We start from the raw sequence: 14,959 nt of genomic DNA, 5'->3' as shown, positions 1-14,959 counted from the left end.
TCCCCACCTGATAAAATAGCCCATATACTGAACTGCAAACTTTGAGCTTTTTGGTAAAAAGTTGGCAAGTATTTGCGGCATGAAGATGCTGCAGATATTTTTATAATGGAAGGGCATCAGCTAATTAGAACTGATTCTGTAAGATGATGGCACTTAACTACAGCAGATTGCACACCATGAGACATCCTAAATTGCTGGAGACACATGACACCAAATTTCCCTCAAAAATCTGACATTATTTTTGCAGTTATATAAAACTCATTATCGTAAGATGAAGCTCAGTATCTTTTTTTTTTTTTTTCTCATACAAGATTGATGTATATAAGTTAATCATCCTACAAAAGTAAACCTGAAATTTGCTGTCAAAGAAGTGGTCATTTGACCAGAAATACGATACACGTGAACTTACTTCTGGTGACACTTTGAGAGATTTCTCTGAAAAGGGACGTGAGCTTCCACTTTAGTATTTCCTTATGTGCTAGAAGCTCTTCTTTCAGTATTGCTCCCACAGCTGCCAGATAAGAGTACACTGTGTGGGGGAAAAAAGGAGCTGACACTTAAGCAATTTCCTGTCCTATTACCAACTTCACATGCAGAGTTTGGGTAGGACTCACTGTCTTTCTGTTTCAGTCACCTGCCTGTGTAATGGAGATCTTAGCAATCACTTATCCTGCAAGCATATGAGTAAAAGAATAAACATATGAAAAGCTGAAAGGACAGCTATCTGAACTGATGGAAGGATGTACTCAGTAATTAGATAGGATAGTTGCAGTCAGATATGTTTGCTCATGCTTGTTGATACAGTGTATATAAGATATGACAAGAAAGACAACTGAGAGATGCATAATGAAATAAATAAGTAAATGCCTAAAAACTGCAAAACCTATTTAATAAGCTGTCTGCCACTTCAGTAGGTTCAAGGTGCCTGTTCTCTGAGCATGGCCATGGCTGAGTATACCACATTGGTACGTGAATCACTGCTGGGTGATCTTGCAGCCTTCATACGTGACATAAATGCAATCCCCATTTTGCTGAGAGAAAACAGAGATGAGTGCCACGTTGTACCCAAGCCCATGCAGGAGTTTGGAGAGTGATACAGTAATATTAGCCAAGTATGAATCCCAGTTTCAGTCCTTAGCTATTGTGCTCTGACAGAGCAATATTTCACCTGTCAGATGATCACAATATTTCTTATAAAGGTACTTCATCCTGAGATTGGTCTTTTCACACTGATACACCCTCCCCTGCTTAGCCTACTCCCTAAATAGATGTCTCACAGACTTATGTAGTTATTAAATCTCCTATTCTTTTTTCACAGCTCCATCTAACAGGTCGTTCTTGGCTAAAGCAATTGCATTTAGCATCACATGAACAGGAACATGACCATAATGAGGCACGGTGGCTTGCGTGCTTTGGGGAGTTACTGCTTCATAGGTTCAGTTCCCACGTGGAGAACATCTTCAGGCTTTGGCCTGTGCTCATTGTCATTGTGGTTTGTTCATTCTGGGGATTTAAACCACAGAAAGGGAAAACAGCTAGAAGCTGGCTTTTTAAAAACTGTAAAATAACCAAAAAGCTGTCACCAGAGTACTGTAACTTCTTTCAGTGTGCTACCTGTGAGTGTCGTCTGCAGCTGCAGACCACCAGGTTGCTGTCAGTGTCTTACTGCCGCTCACTGTCCAAGGTGTGCTAACCAATAGCCACGGCAATGAGGCAAGAAACAGCCCACAGCAAAGAAAAAGACTGTGTGCTCTCCAGGGATTCATGTGGGAAAGAGAATGTGAGGATTAAGCAGCTCGTGAGTGTTGGCAGCATTTTCCCTTAACTGTTCCCCAAAGAGATGGATGTTTACATTTCAAAGAAAGATGCTCCAGTCTTGTCCAGTTTTGTGAATCTCTGAGTTGTAGGAGGAAGGGATTAATTTACCCTGGATAACCATGGGGTCTTTCTGCCTTCTTCACTGTTAACATTTGCAATAGTAATGCTCTTCCTCCTACCTAAAAACTGATATATTTCTTTTCACATCAGAAAACTAAAATACTCTTTAAAAAAATAGATTTATTTATAGGAGCGCATAGCATGTAAAAATCCTTAATATATTTTCTTCCAAAGAAAATATTTTTCTAAAGATTCTATAAAATATGCTTAACTACCTTAAAACATTAACAGCAGCAGACAGTACAGCAAATGCAACCCAGGAATTCATCACCAAATTTTAATCCCTTGAGGCATGTCTAGCAGCAGCTAAGATAAGTGTAAAAATACATGAAAAAATATGTTACTGGAAGGAGAAAATATTATGATATATTGCTCTTTGATTCAGTAATCGTTACGAAGTTATTCTCAGGGCAGCTTTGCTATCAGGCTCTCACTTTTTTCAACTAGAGTTTAGATGCTGCAGCAGACACCTACATTTAGTGATGCTGGGGAAAAGGGAGAAAGAAGAAAAATGAAGATCGGTAGAAAGTTCTATAAAATGATGCTGTAAAGTATATGTTGTAAATCCATCTAACATGGCCTCACTAGACAGTCAGCTTTGGGGAAAAGAGGCCAGATGGCCTTTCTGAAGTTTAATGGTTCCCCTTATTATTTATCTGCATCCAGAGAGGCAACAACATTAGAGCTCATAACTAATACTCCTTCTTTTGCTTTCACACACAGCATTCGTGTGCACTTTTATTTACTGGAGGCACATTCCTTTCCTGGTAGAATAAAGGCAGCATTTTCATTTCCTTTGTTTTCAGAAATGACTCTATATAGAAGAAAACTTGCATTGGAGACTACTGATACAGATACTTTTTTTCTGAACCAAAGAAAAAAAAAAAAGAAAAAAAATGGGAAATTCGAAACTGAGTTTGAGTGAATGTGATACCTTAATAGTGAAATGGGAAGCAACAAGTATGTATGTGATCTGAGGTTAGGCTGAGATGCTAGTGTCTGTGATGCTACAGAGCCAACATTTCTTCTCGAGCAATGTTTCACCTTGTTAAAAGATGCAGAAAACAGAATTCCTGATACTACTGTGAGAAGTTCATTTGCAAATGCTGTGTTTTGTTTTTTTTTTAATCCCTGAAGATATTCTTCCTAGTGAGCAACAAGAAATTTATTACAACCAACTGTCTTGTATTTGAAGCCAAAAAGAATTTGTGGCATGTGGAAACTTTCAGTGTGCTCTATCTTTGAGAATTTGTGGAAAATACATGAGAAACTAGGAGATTATAACAGAGCCAGTGTCAGCTATGTATTATAAAGAAGGGAAAGGAGAAGCCAAGAAATTACAGACCAGTCAGCTTAATGTCAAACTGCTGTTACATTTTTGGAACAAATTATCAAAAAAGTATTTATAAGCACCTTAAAGATAACAGTGATAAGTATGAGCCAGTGTGGATTTGTCAAAAACAAATTATATCAGTCTGGTTTCCTTTTGTAACAGGGTACAAGCTTTGTGGGTATGGGAGAAGCAGTTTATATAATAAATCTTGACTTTAGTAAGGCTTTAAAACTCTATCACATGAGATCCTTACGAGCAGCTAGAGAAATATGGTCTTGACAAAACTTCTGTACATGGACACAGTACTGGGTAGATACTATATGGAGAGAATGGACTTTAGATGAGAAGTCACATGAAGTAGGGTTTTTTTGCAGTCTGTTTCTCCATATTTTTGTTAAGTGTCTGGATCCTAAGAAAGAGACTAAACTTAAGAAGTTTTCAGACAATGCAAAGCTGAGTAGGAACACAGGCAGACAGGAAGAGAAAGCTACCACAACACATATAAGAATTAATTTAGGAACTAGTTCGTTTTAGAAACTAATTAGAAATAAGTAAGGACAAGGGCAAGATAATCCCCTGAGGCTGGAATAATAATATAACATAGAAAACAGAGAATAGCTACTCAGAAAGAAGTTCACCGGAAGAAATGAATCTAGATTTTGAAGTAGGTCAGGGATGTCCTGTTGCTGTGAGAACAGCAAGCACCACAATGCAATCCAGAAACAGGAGTATCCCCTACAAGTTATATGAGGTCGCCATTCCTCACTGCTTGACACTGGTGAGGCCTTACATTTTTGTACTGAGTACTACATCTTTGGACCGTAACACTTCAAGAACTATATGAATTCACTGGGCAGAGTGCACAACAAAACTGAAAAGAAGATATATTGAAGAAAAGAAGACATATTGAGAAAAAGAGGTCTTTGGACTGAACTTGGTTTTAGCACAAAGAAAAACGCAGGAGAGATATCATGGATGTCAAAAACAGTTACAAAAAGGAAATGAAATCTGTTCTCTGTGCCAGTAAAAGTGTCATACTCAAGGGAGGCATCTTATTTAAGATGGTCCTAGCATGAAGAGGATGGGATAAGAAATATTGTCTTAATGGTTTTAAGTGCTGGTTAAAAAAGCATGTCAGGCATGACAAAAGGCAAGGATGTCATCTGGATCCCCCTCAAAGTCCCTTCCAACTCTGTGACAGCTATATTCCAGTTCTCTAAGTGGGCAGGGACACCTAGTTATGCCAGGACAGCCCTTTCTTGTTGCTACAGCTGTTAGAGGAAGGCAGGGTCACAGGTTACAAGGCTACTGCTCCCCCCCCCCCATAATGTCCAGATTTCAGTGTAGCTATTGTGTCCTACAATAAGCTTCAGAACAGCTCCATCTTGTAACATTTTTAGTAATAAAAAGACTTCCTATGAGTGGGAGGAAGACACGCATCTATAGTCCCTTCTGATGGCAGTATAATAACACATTTTTAATGCTTGAAGAGACAGTTAGATTCTTGTGGTGTAGGATCACTCAGTAGCATTTAAAATGAACTAAAGTAATTTCAGTTTTATATGTATTACATTTAATGAAATTACATGTTATTAATTGTATGAAATCCTGGTAGCCATTAATTAAAGAAGAAATTGACTGTTGATCTAATTCAGTACCAGTGGTAGAAACATGAGTGCAATCCACATGATAGTATAAAGCATGAATTACAATTCCAAGTAATACAAGGTTTCAGCTTGAACACCGGGAGATTTATCCTGATAATGATCTGCCACTTACTTTGCATTGTCAAATAGTAACAATAAATTCATGGTAAAAACTAGATCTTTCAGGCAGTGACCCATAGGAACTCTCAGTGGTAAAGATGATCCAAGTTAGACCCAGACACACCATTTTCAATGATATTCTCCTTCAAAAATAAGATCTAAGTCATCTGCAGAGGAATATTTACACCCGTAGCAAATCCTGTACACTTCTCAGAATATAAGGCCATAGAATTGCTAAGATCTCACTCTCAACTATAGGGCAAATAAAGAAGTGTATTTGGGAGTAGATGTAAGTCCATAAACGATACAGGAAATTTGACTTGCCGCTTTGTCAGAAAGTTATTCAGTACTAAAATGGAAAAAAACATCAGGAAAAAAAAAAAAAAAAAAAATCCATGGCTTTGTAGAAAAGCACTAAATTACTACAGGCTGGATCTACAAACTTAAAAATAAAAAACAGTGAGAGAAACATAAGATCTCCTCCTTCTTCCCCTGAAATAACTGATCCTCTTAGCTGCCTTATTATACAGTAATATTATTAAAGAGTTCATAGCATGATGAGAATATTTCACAAATGTAAGGTTTTTGGAAGCAAACTGTAACTAAATGCCAACTTGCCGAGGCGATCGGCTCCAGGGCAGACACCTTCTGCAGTGGAGCTGGGGATCAGACAGGCAGGGCTAATTTTTCTGGCACCAAGCACACTTGAGGGAGCCGCCAGGACCCGGCACCCCCCATGAGGGAGGTGAACAAGGCGAGGATGAGGCGTAGGCGGAGCCAGCAGCATCCCCTCCCCGGCCGTTCAAAAGCTGCCCCTAGGGAGCGCGGGCGACCAGGAGTACGGTGACCAGGACGGGCAAACATGGTGTGGCGTGTCAGAAGGGAGAGGCGCGGCACTTCGCGCAGGAAGGGCAGAGCGCTCCCCCCCGCCCATACGAACACCTCCTCTAACAGCGGTCTACCGCTAGCTCAGCTGCTGTGGTGTACAGCAGGCACGGTGCGCTCTCCAGGAAGTCTGTACACACCCAGACTGACCACCCACTCAAAACTGTTGCAGTTCAGGTCTCCGGATGCAGGGAGTGCCTGAGCCTGTTGCTACCACCTGCGGGGGGCAGAGAGACTGTGTGCGTGAGGTGCGAGCAGGTGGACGACCTGGTCCGCCTCGTGGCAGAACTTAAGGAGGAGGTCGAGAGGTTGAGGGATATCAGGGAGTGTGAGCGGGAGATAGACTTGTGGAGCAACTCCCTGCGCGGCCTGAAGGACAGGTGCTGGGGTGAGACACCCCAAATGGGGGTGGACCCCCTGCCCTGTTGCTGTTGGGCAGACGGAGGGGATCTGGGAGTTGAGGAATGGAAACAGGTCCCTGCTCGACATCGCAGCTGATGCCCTCCCCTTCCGGCCTCACGTTCCCAGGTGCCCTTACAAAACAGGTTTGAGGCCCTGGAGCTTGAGAGACCAGTAGCTGAGGAAGAGGTAGAAAGTCTACCCAGGAGGATGCCTAGGGTGAGGAAGTCAACTCCACGCCTCAGGACTGCCTCTACCAGGACAGAAAGAAGGGTGATTGTTGTGGGCGACTCCCTTCTCAGGGGAACAGAGGGCCCTATTTGTTGGCCTGACCCTACCCATAAGGAAGTCTGCTGCCTCCCTGGGGCCAGGGTCAGGGACATTGCCAGAAAGCTTCCCAACCTGGTTCGTCCCTCTGACTATTATCCTTGTTTGATAGTCCAGGCTGGCAGTGATGACATTGAAGAGAGAAGCCTGAAGACCATCAAACGGGACTTTAGGGGACTGGGACGGTTAGTGGATGGAGCAGGAGTACAGGTGGTGTTTTCATCTATCCCTACGGTGGCAGGGAGGGGTACAGAGAGGACACAGAAAGCCCACCTGATAAACACGTGGCTCAGAGGCTGGTGCCAACACAGAAATTTTGTTTTTTTTGACCATGGGGTGCTTTACTCAGCACCTGGCCTGATGGCCGCAGATGGGTCCCTATGTCTAAGGGGAAAATGGATCCTGGGCCAGGAGCTGGTGGGGCTCATTGAGAGGGCTTTAAACTAGGTAAACTTTTTGTCAGGCAGCTGACAAAAGTTGCAAAATCATCAGCACTTGTTCTTGTGGGGGACTTCAACTTCCCAGATATATCCTGGAAGCACAACACAGCCCAGAGAAAGCAGTCTAGGAGGTTTCTGGAGAGCATGGAAGATAGCTTCCTGACGCAGCTGGTTAGTGATCCTACCAGGGGAGGTATCCCGCTAGACCGTCTCTTCACAAACAGAGAAGGACTGGTGGGAGATGTGGCGGTTGGAAACTGTCTTGGGCAGAGTGACCATGAAATGGTAGAGTTCTCCATTCTTGGAGAAGCCAGAAAGAGGACCAGTAAAACCGCTGTATTGGACTTCCGGAGGGCTGACTTTGAACTGTTCAGGACACTGGTTGGTAGAGTCCCTTGGGGGGACTATAAGGATGTTGCAAGGCAGTGCAGGGACAAAATCAGAAAGGCCAAAGCTCATCTGGAGCTCAATCTGGCTACTGCCGTCAACGACAACAAAAAATGGTTTTACAAATACATTAATGCAAAACGGAGGACTAAGGAGAATCTCCAGCCTTTACTGGATGCGAGGGGAAACAGTTACGAAAGATGAGGAAAAGGCAGAGGTGCTTCATGCCTTCTTTGCCTCAGTCTTTAGCAGCAAAACCAGTTGTTCTCTGGATGCCCAGTACCCTGAGCTGATGGAAGGGGATGGGGAGCAGAATGTGGCCCTCACTATCCATGAGGAAATGGTTGGCGACCTGCTACGGCACTTGGATGTACGCAAGTCGATGAGGCCAGATGGGATCCACCCAAGGGTACTGAGAGAACTAGTGGAGGAGCTGGCCGAGCCGCTTACCATCATTTATCAACAGTCCTGGCTATCGGGGGAGGTCCCAGTTGACTGGCGGCTAGCAAACGTGACGCCCACCTACAAGAAGGGCTGGAGGGCAGACCTGGGGAACTATAGGCCTGTCAGTTTGTCCTCAGTGCCAGGGAAGCTCATGGAGCAGATTATCTTGAGTGTCATCACAGGGCACTTACAGGGCTGGAGGTGCTTGAGCGAGTCCAGAGAAGGGCAACGAAGCTGGTGAGGGGTCTGGAGAACAAGTCCTGTGAGGAGCGGCTGAGGGAGCTGGGCTTGTTCAGCCTGGAGAAAAGGAGGCTCAGGGGTGACCTTATCATTCTTTATAAGTACCTTAAAGGAGGCTGTAGCGAGGTGAGGGTTGGTCTATTCTCCCATGTGCCTGGTGATAGGACAAGGGGGAACGGGCTGAAGTTGTTCCAGGGGTGTTTTTAGTTGGATATTAGGAAGAACTTCTTTACTGAGAGGGTTGTGAGGCATTGGAATGGGCTGCCCAGGGAAGTGGTGGAGTCACCATCCCTGGAGGCCTTTAAAAGACGCTTAGATGTTGAACTTAGCAATATGGTTTAGTGGAGGACTTGTTAGTGTTAGGTCAGAGGTTGGACTCGATGATCGTGAGGTCTCTTCCAACCTAGACAATTCTGTGAATGAAAAACAACTATTTTCAGGGCTTTTGAGGGCCTACATAAATTCAACGGCAACTACCCAGATAATGCATTTACATTCAGTTGATAAGCAAGGCTTATTTAGCAAAGCCATTAAAGACTGATTAAAATTTGATATGGTGATAGGATAAATGTTGTAAGCCTACTGGGGTCTGAATTGCTGCCAGTATTGATTAACACCTTTAACACCCCAGTGGGAATCCTATCAAAAATATATTTCAAATATAAGTCATGGGAATCAAAATAAACCCCTAGATAACAACTGCCATATCATTAAAATGAGTGTTTCATGTCCCTATAGGATAAGCAAATGAAACAAGATAATGGAAAGTTGCTAAAGGATTGATTTGACTCACAGATGGATGTGGAGATTTACAGACTCTGAAAATATGAGGCCAGATTCATACCTACTATAATTTCACCAACTTAGCTGAATTTTCCAAGGGTTAAATATGGTCCATAGTCCTTGTTCTGGTCAGCATAAATTAGACAAATATTTCTTTATATTGGTAGAAAACAGTTTATAGATAGTAAGGGAATACAGCTGCCATGGAAACCAATGCAGAATAACTGATTAGAGAAGGACTTGAGGAAGAGATGGTTCTCCTGACAGGAAAATGTAGTTGTTCCAGCCATGAGGGTGGTATTAAACAATATAAAACCAAGAACGAGAAGTAACAGAGGGGAACAGATGCGGAAGAGGATTCAGAGAAATATTCAGAGAAGAAAGAGAACAGAATAAAATTGCAACTGGTATGTTAGCAAGTCTGTCATTTTTTAAACGTGAAGATAAGCTTGAACTTTCTGTGTCAAGGCAGAAGCTCAAAGAAATTTGAAGGAGAGAGAACGGCAAAAGCATGTGATTGTTTTTAAGTCAGGCATTTCTGCTATATTGGTAAGGCAAATACTGAGATTTGGAAAGAGCAGAAAAAGGTTATGTTTTATGAAAAATCAGTCAAGCATGGTCTAAATTTGAAAGAGAACAAATTAAAAAAGGAAGGAAAGAATGCTTGTGATTTAAAGGGACAAAAGGTTAAGGGAGGTGTTGCAGATGACCGAGATTTTGATCATTGAAATAATGGAACTGTGAACGATAAGGAAGAGGTAAAATCTAGAGGTTGAGGATGGTGGTGGTTCTGTTGATGCTTTGTTAGAAGGCTGGGGGGACTGCTTGGTTGTTTTACAAAAGTAAGCTATTGATGCTTTGTTTCAATACCTAAGTCTACAATAAACTAAATATATATATATATATTAATCTAGGATAAATGCAAAGAGAATTAACTGTTAACAACCCAGATTAATAAAGTTTGCATGATGAGTTTAGAGTTTGTATTACTCAATAGAAAGAAAAAAAATCTACTGTGGCTTCAATAGATGAAATACTAGATAGGTCTCAAATCCTTACTTTGTTGGCAGACAATTAAAGTAAGGCATTAAAAACATTGACTTTTGTCTCTCCTTGTTAAATGGTAATGGGAAGTTCTTATTTAACATATCTGTCACTCACATGTTTTGGGTCTCTGAAAGGTTCCTTATTCTTCTGGTCCATAACAGGGGATTCCCTTTTGTAAAACACCTTGTTGTACGAAGCGCACAGCCCTGAAGCACCAGCCACACAGGGGATGGCTGGGACAGGCAGATTCTCCAGCTTGACCCTTGGCAGGCACACTGAGGCTGATCAGCAGGCCTCAATAAACTCAATTCTAAGAGTTTGTCAGTAACTCCCAGAATAAAATAAAAAATAAAAATAAAAGAACACCACAGTTTTACCTGGCACTGAAGTGAGACTGACTAGAGGGAATAGCCTCAAGTTGTGCCAGGGAAGGCTTAGGTTGCAAATTAGGAGACATTTCTTCTCAGAAAGAGTAGTCAGGCATTGAAACAGGTTGCCCAGGGAGGTGGTGCGTCACCGTCCCTGGGGCCGTTCAAGGAAAGGTTGGATGTGGTGCTGAGGGACATGGTTTATTGGATGACATTGGAGGCAGGGTGATGGTAGGACCATATGACCTTGGAGGTCTTTACCAACCTTATTGTTTCTAGGATGTGAGCATATTCTAATCGTGTCTTGACCCTCAGCTGAGTGCTGTCTTCTGAACCAATTGATTACAGATGGCTTTGATGGAGATGATGAAGCAGGTTCAGGCTTACAGCTGTGATGTGATGGCTTGGAGGGAATTGCCTTGGGGATATTCATGGGGAAAAGTTCCTATGAATTTGTCATATGTAGGTTTTGATGGTGTGTCAGTAAGTGTGATTAGTTTGGAGAAGACTGTGATGTGATGATATTGTTCGTCTAGGGGTTGATGTATGGCTGCCTAACCAACAAGTGTTCTGGGAAGCATGAGGCTCTAAGTTGTTGTAGAAGGCTAGGTGAGTTGGTGCCCTATCCTTAGCATTTGAGTTGTTTGTTTTGTTTTTGTTTTTTTCAATCAATTTTATTAAAGGTATTAGAAGATTTTTAAGATACTCTAGAAGTTCTACAAACTGCAAAATCCACATCATCTCTCCAGCTTCTTTTTGCAAAGTTTGTCTTTCTCCTTCTTTGTACCCAGTAGAGTTTAATCAAACAGTAATGACATTAAGAATTAGTTCCTCAAACCTCTTTAGAGGTGAGTAACTCTCAATTTAGCAGTCTGTTATGCATAAGGGAAATTTTATCCTTTTAATTTTTACATTAAAAATGTATAAATACTTGATCTAAGTAGACATATTATATATTGGAGGCAGGTCTTTGTCTGGTACTGTTCTGTCCTGAGACAGATGGATTAGTAATATGAAGAGCAAGTAACACCAACCTCTGTACCCTGCACATGTTCTTATGTGTATTCTCTGTGTGGTGTGGTTTGGTTGGTTGGTTGGTGGTTTTTTTGTTTGTTTTGTTTACATTTTTACATGTTAGAGCACCATTCCCTTGTTTCTTTCTATGCTTATATACCTGACTAGTTCAATATAGGCCCCGAACTAATGAGTCCTGATTGATAGATATGCTAAAATGATTTGCTGTTCAGGGATAAGATTAAGCATATCTGTGCAGTTGAGTTTATTGCATTAATTAATCTAATGAATTTACTGGACTTGACTGTGAAGTTTATTTAACTTAAACATATGAACTAACCAGTACAGATGTCCTGAATGCTACTTGTATGTAGCCAAGTGCTGAAAGTGTCTAAAGAGAAAATGAGAAGTTAACTTGATTGTAGGGAAGAGCTGTTTGTTTTTTGCTTAGCTGTTCTTGCTAGCGTAAAAGCTTGGCTTACTGAATAATCCATGAGAACCTACATGTCTGCCAGCTGAGGTCACAAAAATTCTGCTGTCAGCAGTCTGCCTTAAAGGGTAGATAGAGCAGATGTAAATCAGGCAAGAGCTCATCGTCAAACTTGCTTATAGGTATTTGTTTGGTCCTCACTACCAAAGAATTCAGCAGTCTTCTGACCCAGTTGGTGTAGAAGCATTAATTTTCATTTTGAAGACGGGAAATGGAGGCCCACCAATAATTACATATATGAGTGCAGTTAACAACACAACTTCTGCTGAAATCTATTGGAGTTGAACATCTAAATACAAGTTTAGTAGCCTAATACTTTCATAGGTCTGGGCTTAACTTCAGTCACCTAGGAGGACTGGAGAAGCCATGTGTGATCCCCTGAATATCAGCCCAAATTTCCTTTTCAGTCTAGTGTTCAGAGATTATATGGTGTTGTATGTAGAACAGAGATGTGGTAAAGCTCCAAAGTTACTCCAGTTACCTGTTTTAGGCAACAGCAGTATCTCTTGCAGACCATCAAGGCTGGGGCAGTAAAAGTAGGACTTCTCGGTTCCTAGGAGTATGGAGTAAGAGATGGAGAAAGGACTTTTCTATATTGTCACTCTTGCATTTATCAAAATGGGTTTGGGGAAAATGTTCTTAGTAACTAAGGATAAAAGATTAAGTGTAGTCACAAGAAAAAACAGAGAGAGTGTGGAAGTGTTGAAGAAAAGGGGGGTGAACTGCATGCTGACAGGTGGGGTAGCTTGTGCTGCTGAGCAAGTTAAATGAAAAATTGAGTTTTCAGTGGGCAGGTTGGCTGGCTGGCATTTTAAATAAAAGATGTAACTGATGTTGCTAGTATGAAATTCATGGAAACTAACTATCTTCTTTGAACTTATATCTTTACTTGCAGAAGCATGATGGCCACTTCACAGTCATCCAGCTGGTTGGCATGCTGCGGGGAATTGCATCAGGCATGAAGTACCTCTCGGACATGGGCTATGTACACCGTGATCTGGCAGCCCGTAATATTTTGGTCAACAGTAACCTCATGTGTAAAGTATCTGATTTTGGTCTCTCACGAGTGTTAGAGGACGATCCTGAAGCTGCTTATACAACAAGTGTAAGTTTATTTTATCTAATTTGAACAGTTTATTGCCTTGTAACTCTTCTATTCCAGTTTCAAATTTGTCTGTACCATAGGAATAACAGTTTGAATTGGCTGGCTTTGTTCCATTATCTTTGTTCCATTATCAGTGCATGTGGTTTAATAGCTCTGCCAATTCATTGAAGGGAAGTTTTTTGTTTTTGTTTTTTATTTTTTTCCTCCTCCCCTATGTGAGGGGGCTTATAATCTTCAGGTTTTTTTGTTTTGTTTTGTTTTTAACAAATGTGTAGATGTAACACAGAGACTTTTCTGTTCTTGCTTTTTATCTTTATTTTTTTCTACCTCCTTTCTTCTTCTGCTTCCCTAAGTTCACTTACAAAGATAAGCTTTTAAAAAGGGGGTTTGGGGAGGAGGACATCTCACAGATTCCACTGACAGAAGCATGGTATCAAGTTTTGCATTCATAAATTACAACTTAATTTTATTTTATTTAAGTTTACCTTCCTAAAAATATTTAGGACCTTTCTCTCAGGGTTTAAGTCTCATCTCATTAATACTTAAAAATTCATCATGCAATGCAAGTAAATTGTTTTTATAGTGGAGAATGGGGGCTTCTATTTTATTTTCACTGAAGTGAGAACTGTTAAACCTGATTAGCTTGTTCAAATTTAACTTTAAGAAAAAGTAAACTGCATCTGCAGTATGGAGCAAGTAGAAAAAGGAGCATGTTGATGCCAATGGAACTCCAAGTTCAGATGCAGCATTTTTTTTTCATCATAGCAAAATACTCAGTTACATTCCTGTTATGACTATTACCACAGCATTAAGAATCTTAGTGAAATACAAACAGTTTTCAAGTTATGCTAATCTTTCATTGAAACTAAAGTTACTTCAGAGCCAGGGAGGTTCTCATTCAAGTTGTCTGAAATGCACAGAATGTATACGTTCCTTTGATAGGGCACAGTGACAGAATGCCAGTAGGGATAGTAAAATAGCATTAAGTAATTTCTCCAAAAGTACGCTCACTTTAAAAAGTGATTTATGGCTGAAATGGTGAACACATCTAATTTAAATGTATTGTAGTAAGTGCTGTTTGATCTGTTGAATTCTGTATAGCTATTGTAATGAGGCTGCACACTCTTCATTTAAGGTGAAAATAAGTGTTCTGGTCACTGTAAACTTCAGCCACTTCTTAGAACAAGGTCTGTGCAGTACTGCAGGCTGATTAAAGCAAAACAAGTCACTTCACAAGGTTCTAGCTGTTAGTACTCAAAACTTCAAGGAAGAAGGAAAAAATTGGTTTCTTCCTTCATAGGGGAGGTTTTCCCTCATTTATTTCTTAAAGCTTCTTTTGTTTTAACACTGCTTACTAGTGTGATGTTTGGAGGAAAACTAAATGAAGGTATTTAAGAGAAGTGTGGATGTGGTGCTTAGGGACATGCTTTAGTGGTGGAACTGGTAGTGTTAGGTTGGTGGTTGGACATGATGATCATAAGTGTCTTTTCCTACCTAAATTATTTTAGTTACTGCAGCTTACTAAGTTGTTGGCTGAGCCATGCTAATTGTCCATGTGAGCATGCTTGGGGGTCAGCTGGTGGCCCCAGTGATAGGCAAGTTCAGTTGCATTGCTCAGTATTGACTACGGTGTGATGAGCTGAGCTGGTGGAAGACACTGGGACTTGCCAAGCAACTATTATCTGTAATTGTCCAATGGATGCCTATACCAAAGAGGAGGTTTTTCAGAGTAGTTAATGCCTGCCTTTTTCTTCACATCTAGAGCTATGTTTGATCAGGAAATGCTATGTTTTTGAAAAAAAAAAAAAAAAAAAATCACAGAAATACATCTGCATTGAAGGACTTTGTTGAAACACAGAACAGGCATTTCACCCATAAAGCAGACTTTCGTAGTAAATGAATAGAACCCCACAACAGACATCATGCTCTCTCACCACTTTTGCTGACCACCTGTTACATCATACACCCTTCTCCTGATCCCCATTTCCACCCC

At 41.1% G+C, this 14,959-nt stretch overlaps 1 protein-coding gene across 3 annotated transcripts in view; it reads left to right on the top strand.

Annotated features, from left to right (window-relative positions):
• The window catches only part of EPHA6 (EPH receptor A6), a 516,782-nt gene that overhangs the window by 441,431 nt on the left and 60,392 nt on the right, over window positions 1-14,959 (top strand). For all 3 annotated transcript variants that reach the window (XM_084506721.1, XM_084506720.1, XM_084506719.1), the window contains one exon: window positions 12,757-12,966. In XM_084506721.1, the coding sequence (XP_084362847.1) occupies window positions 12,757-12,966 (210 nt within the window). The remainder of the gene's footprint in view (window positions 1-12,756; window positions 12,967-14,959) is intronic.

Source organism: Aythya ferina (assembly GCF_964211825.1).
Source record: "Aythya ferina genome assembly, chromosome: 1".
NCBI lineage: Eukaryota > Metazoa > Chordata > Aves > Anseriformes > Anatidae > Aythya > Aythya ferina.
This window is presented reverse-complemented; position numbering and strand designations above follow the sequence as displayed.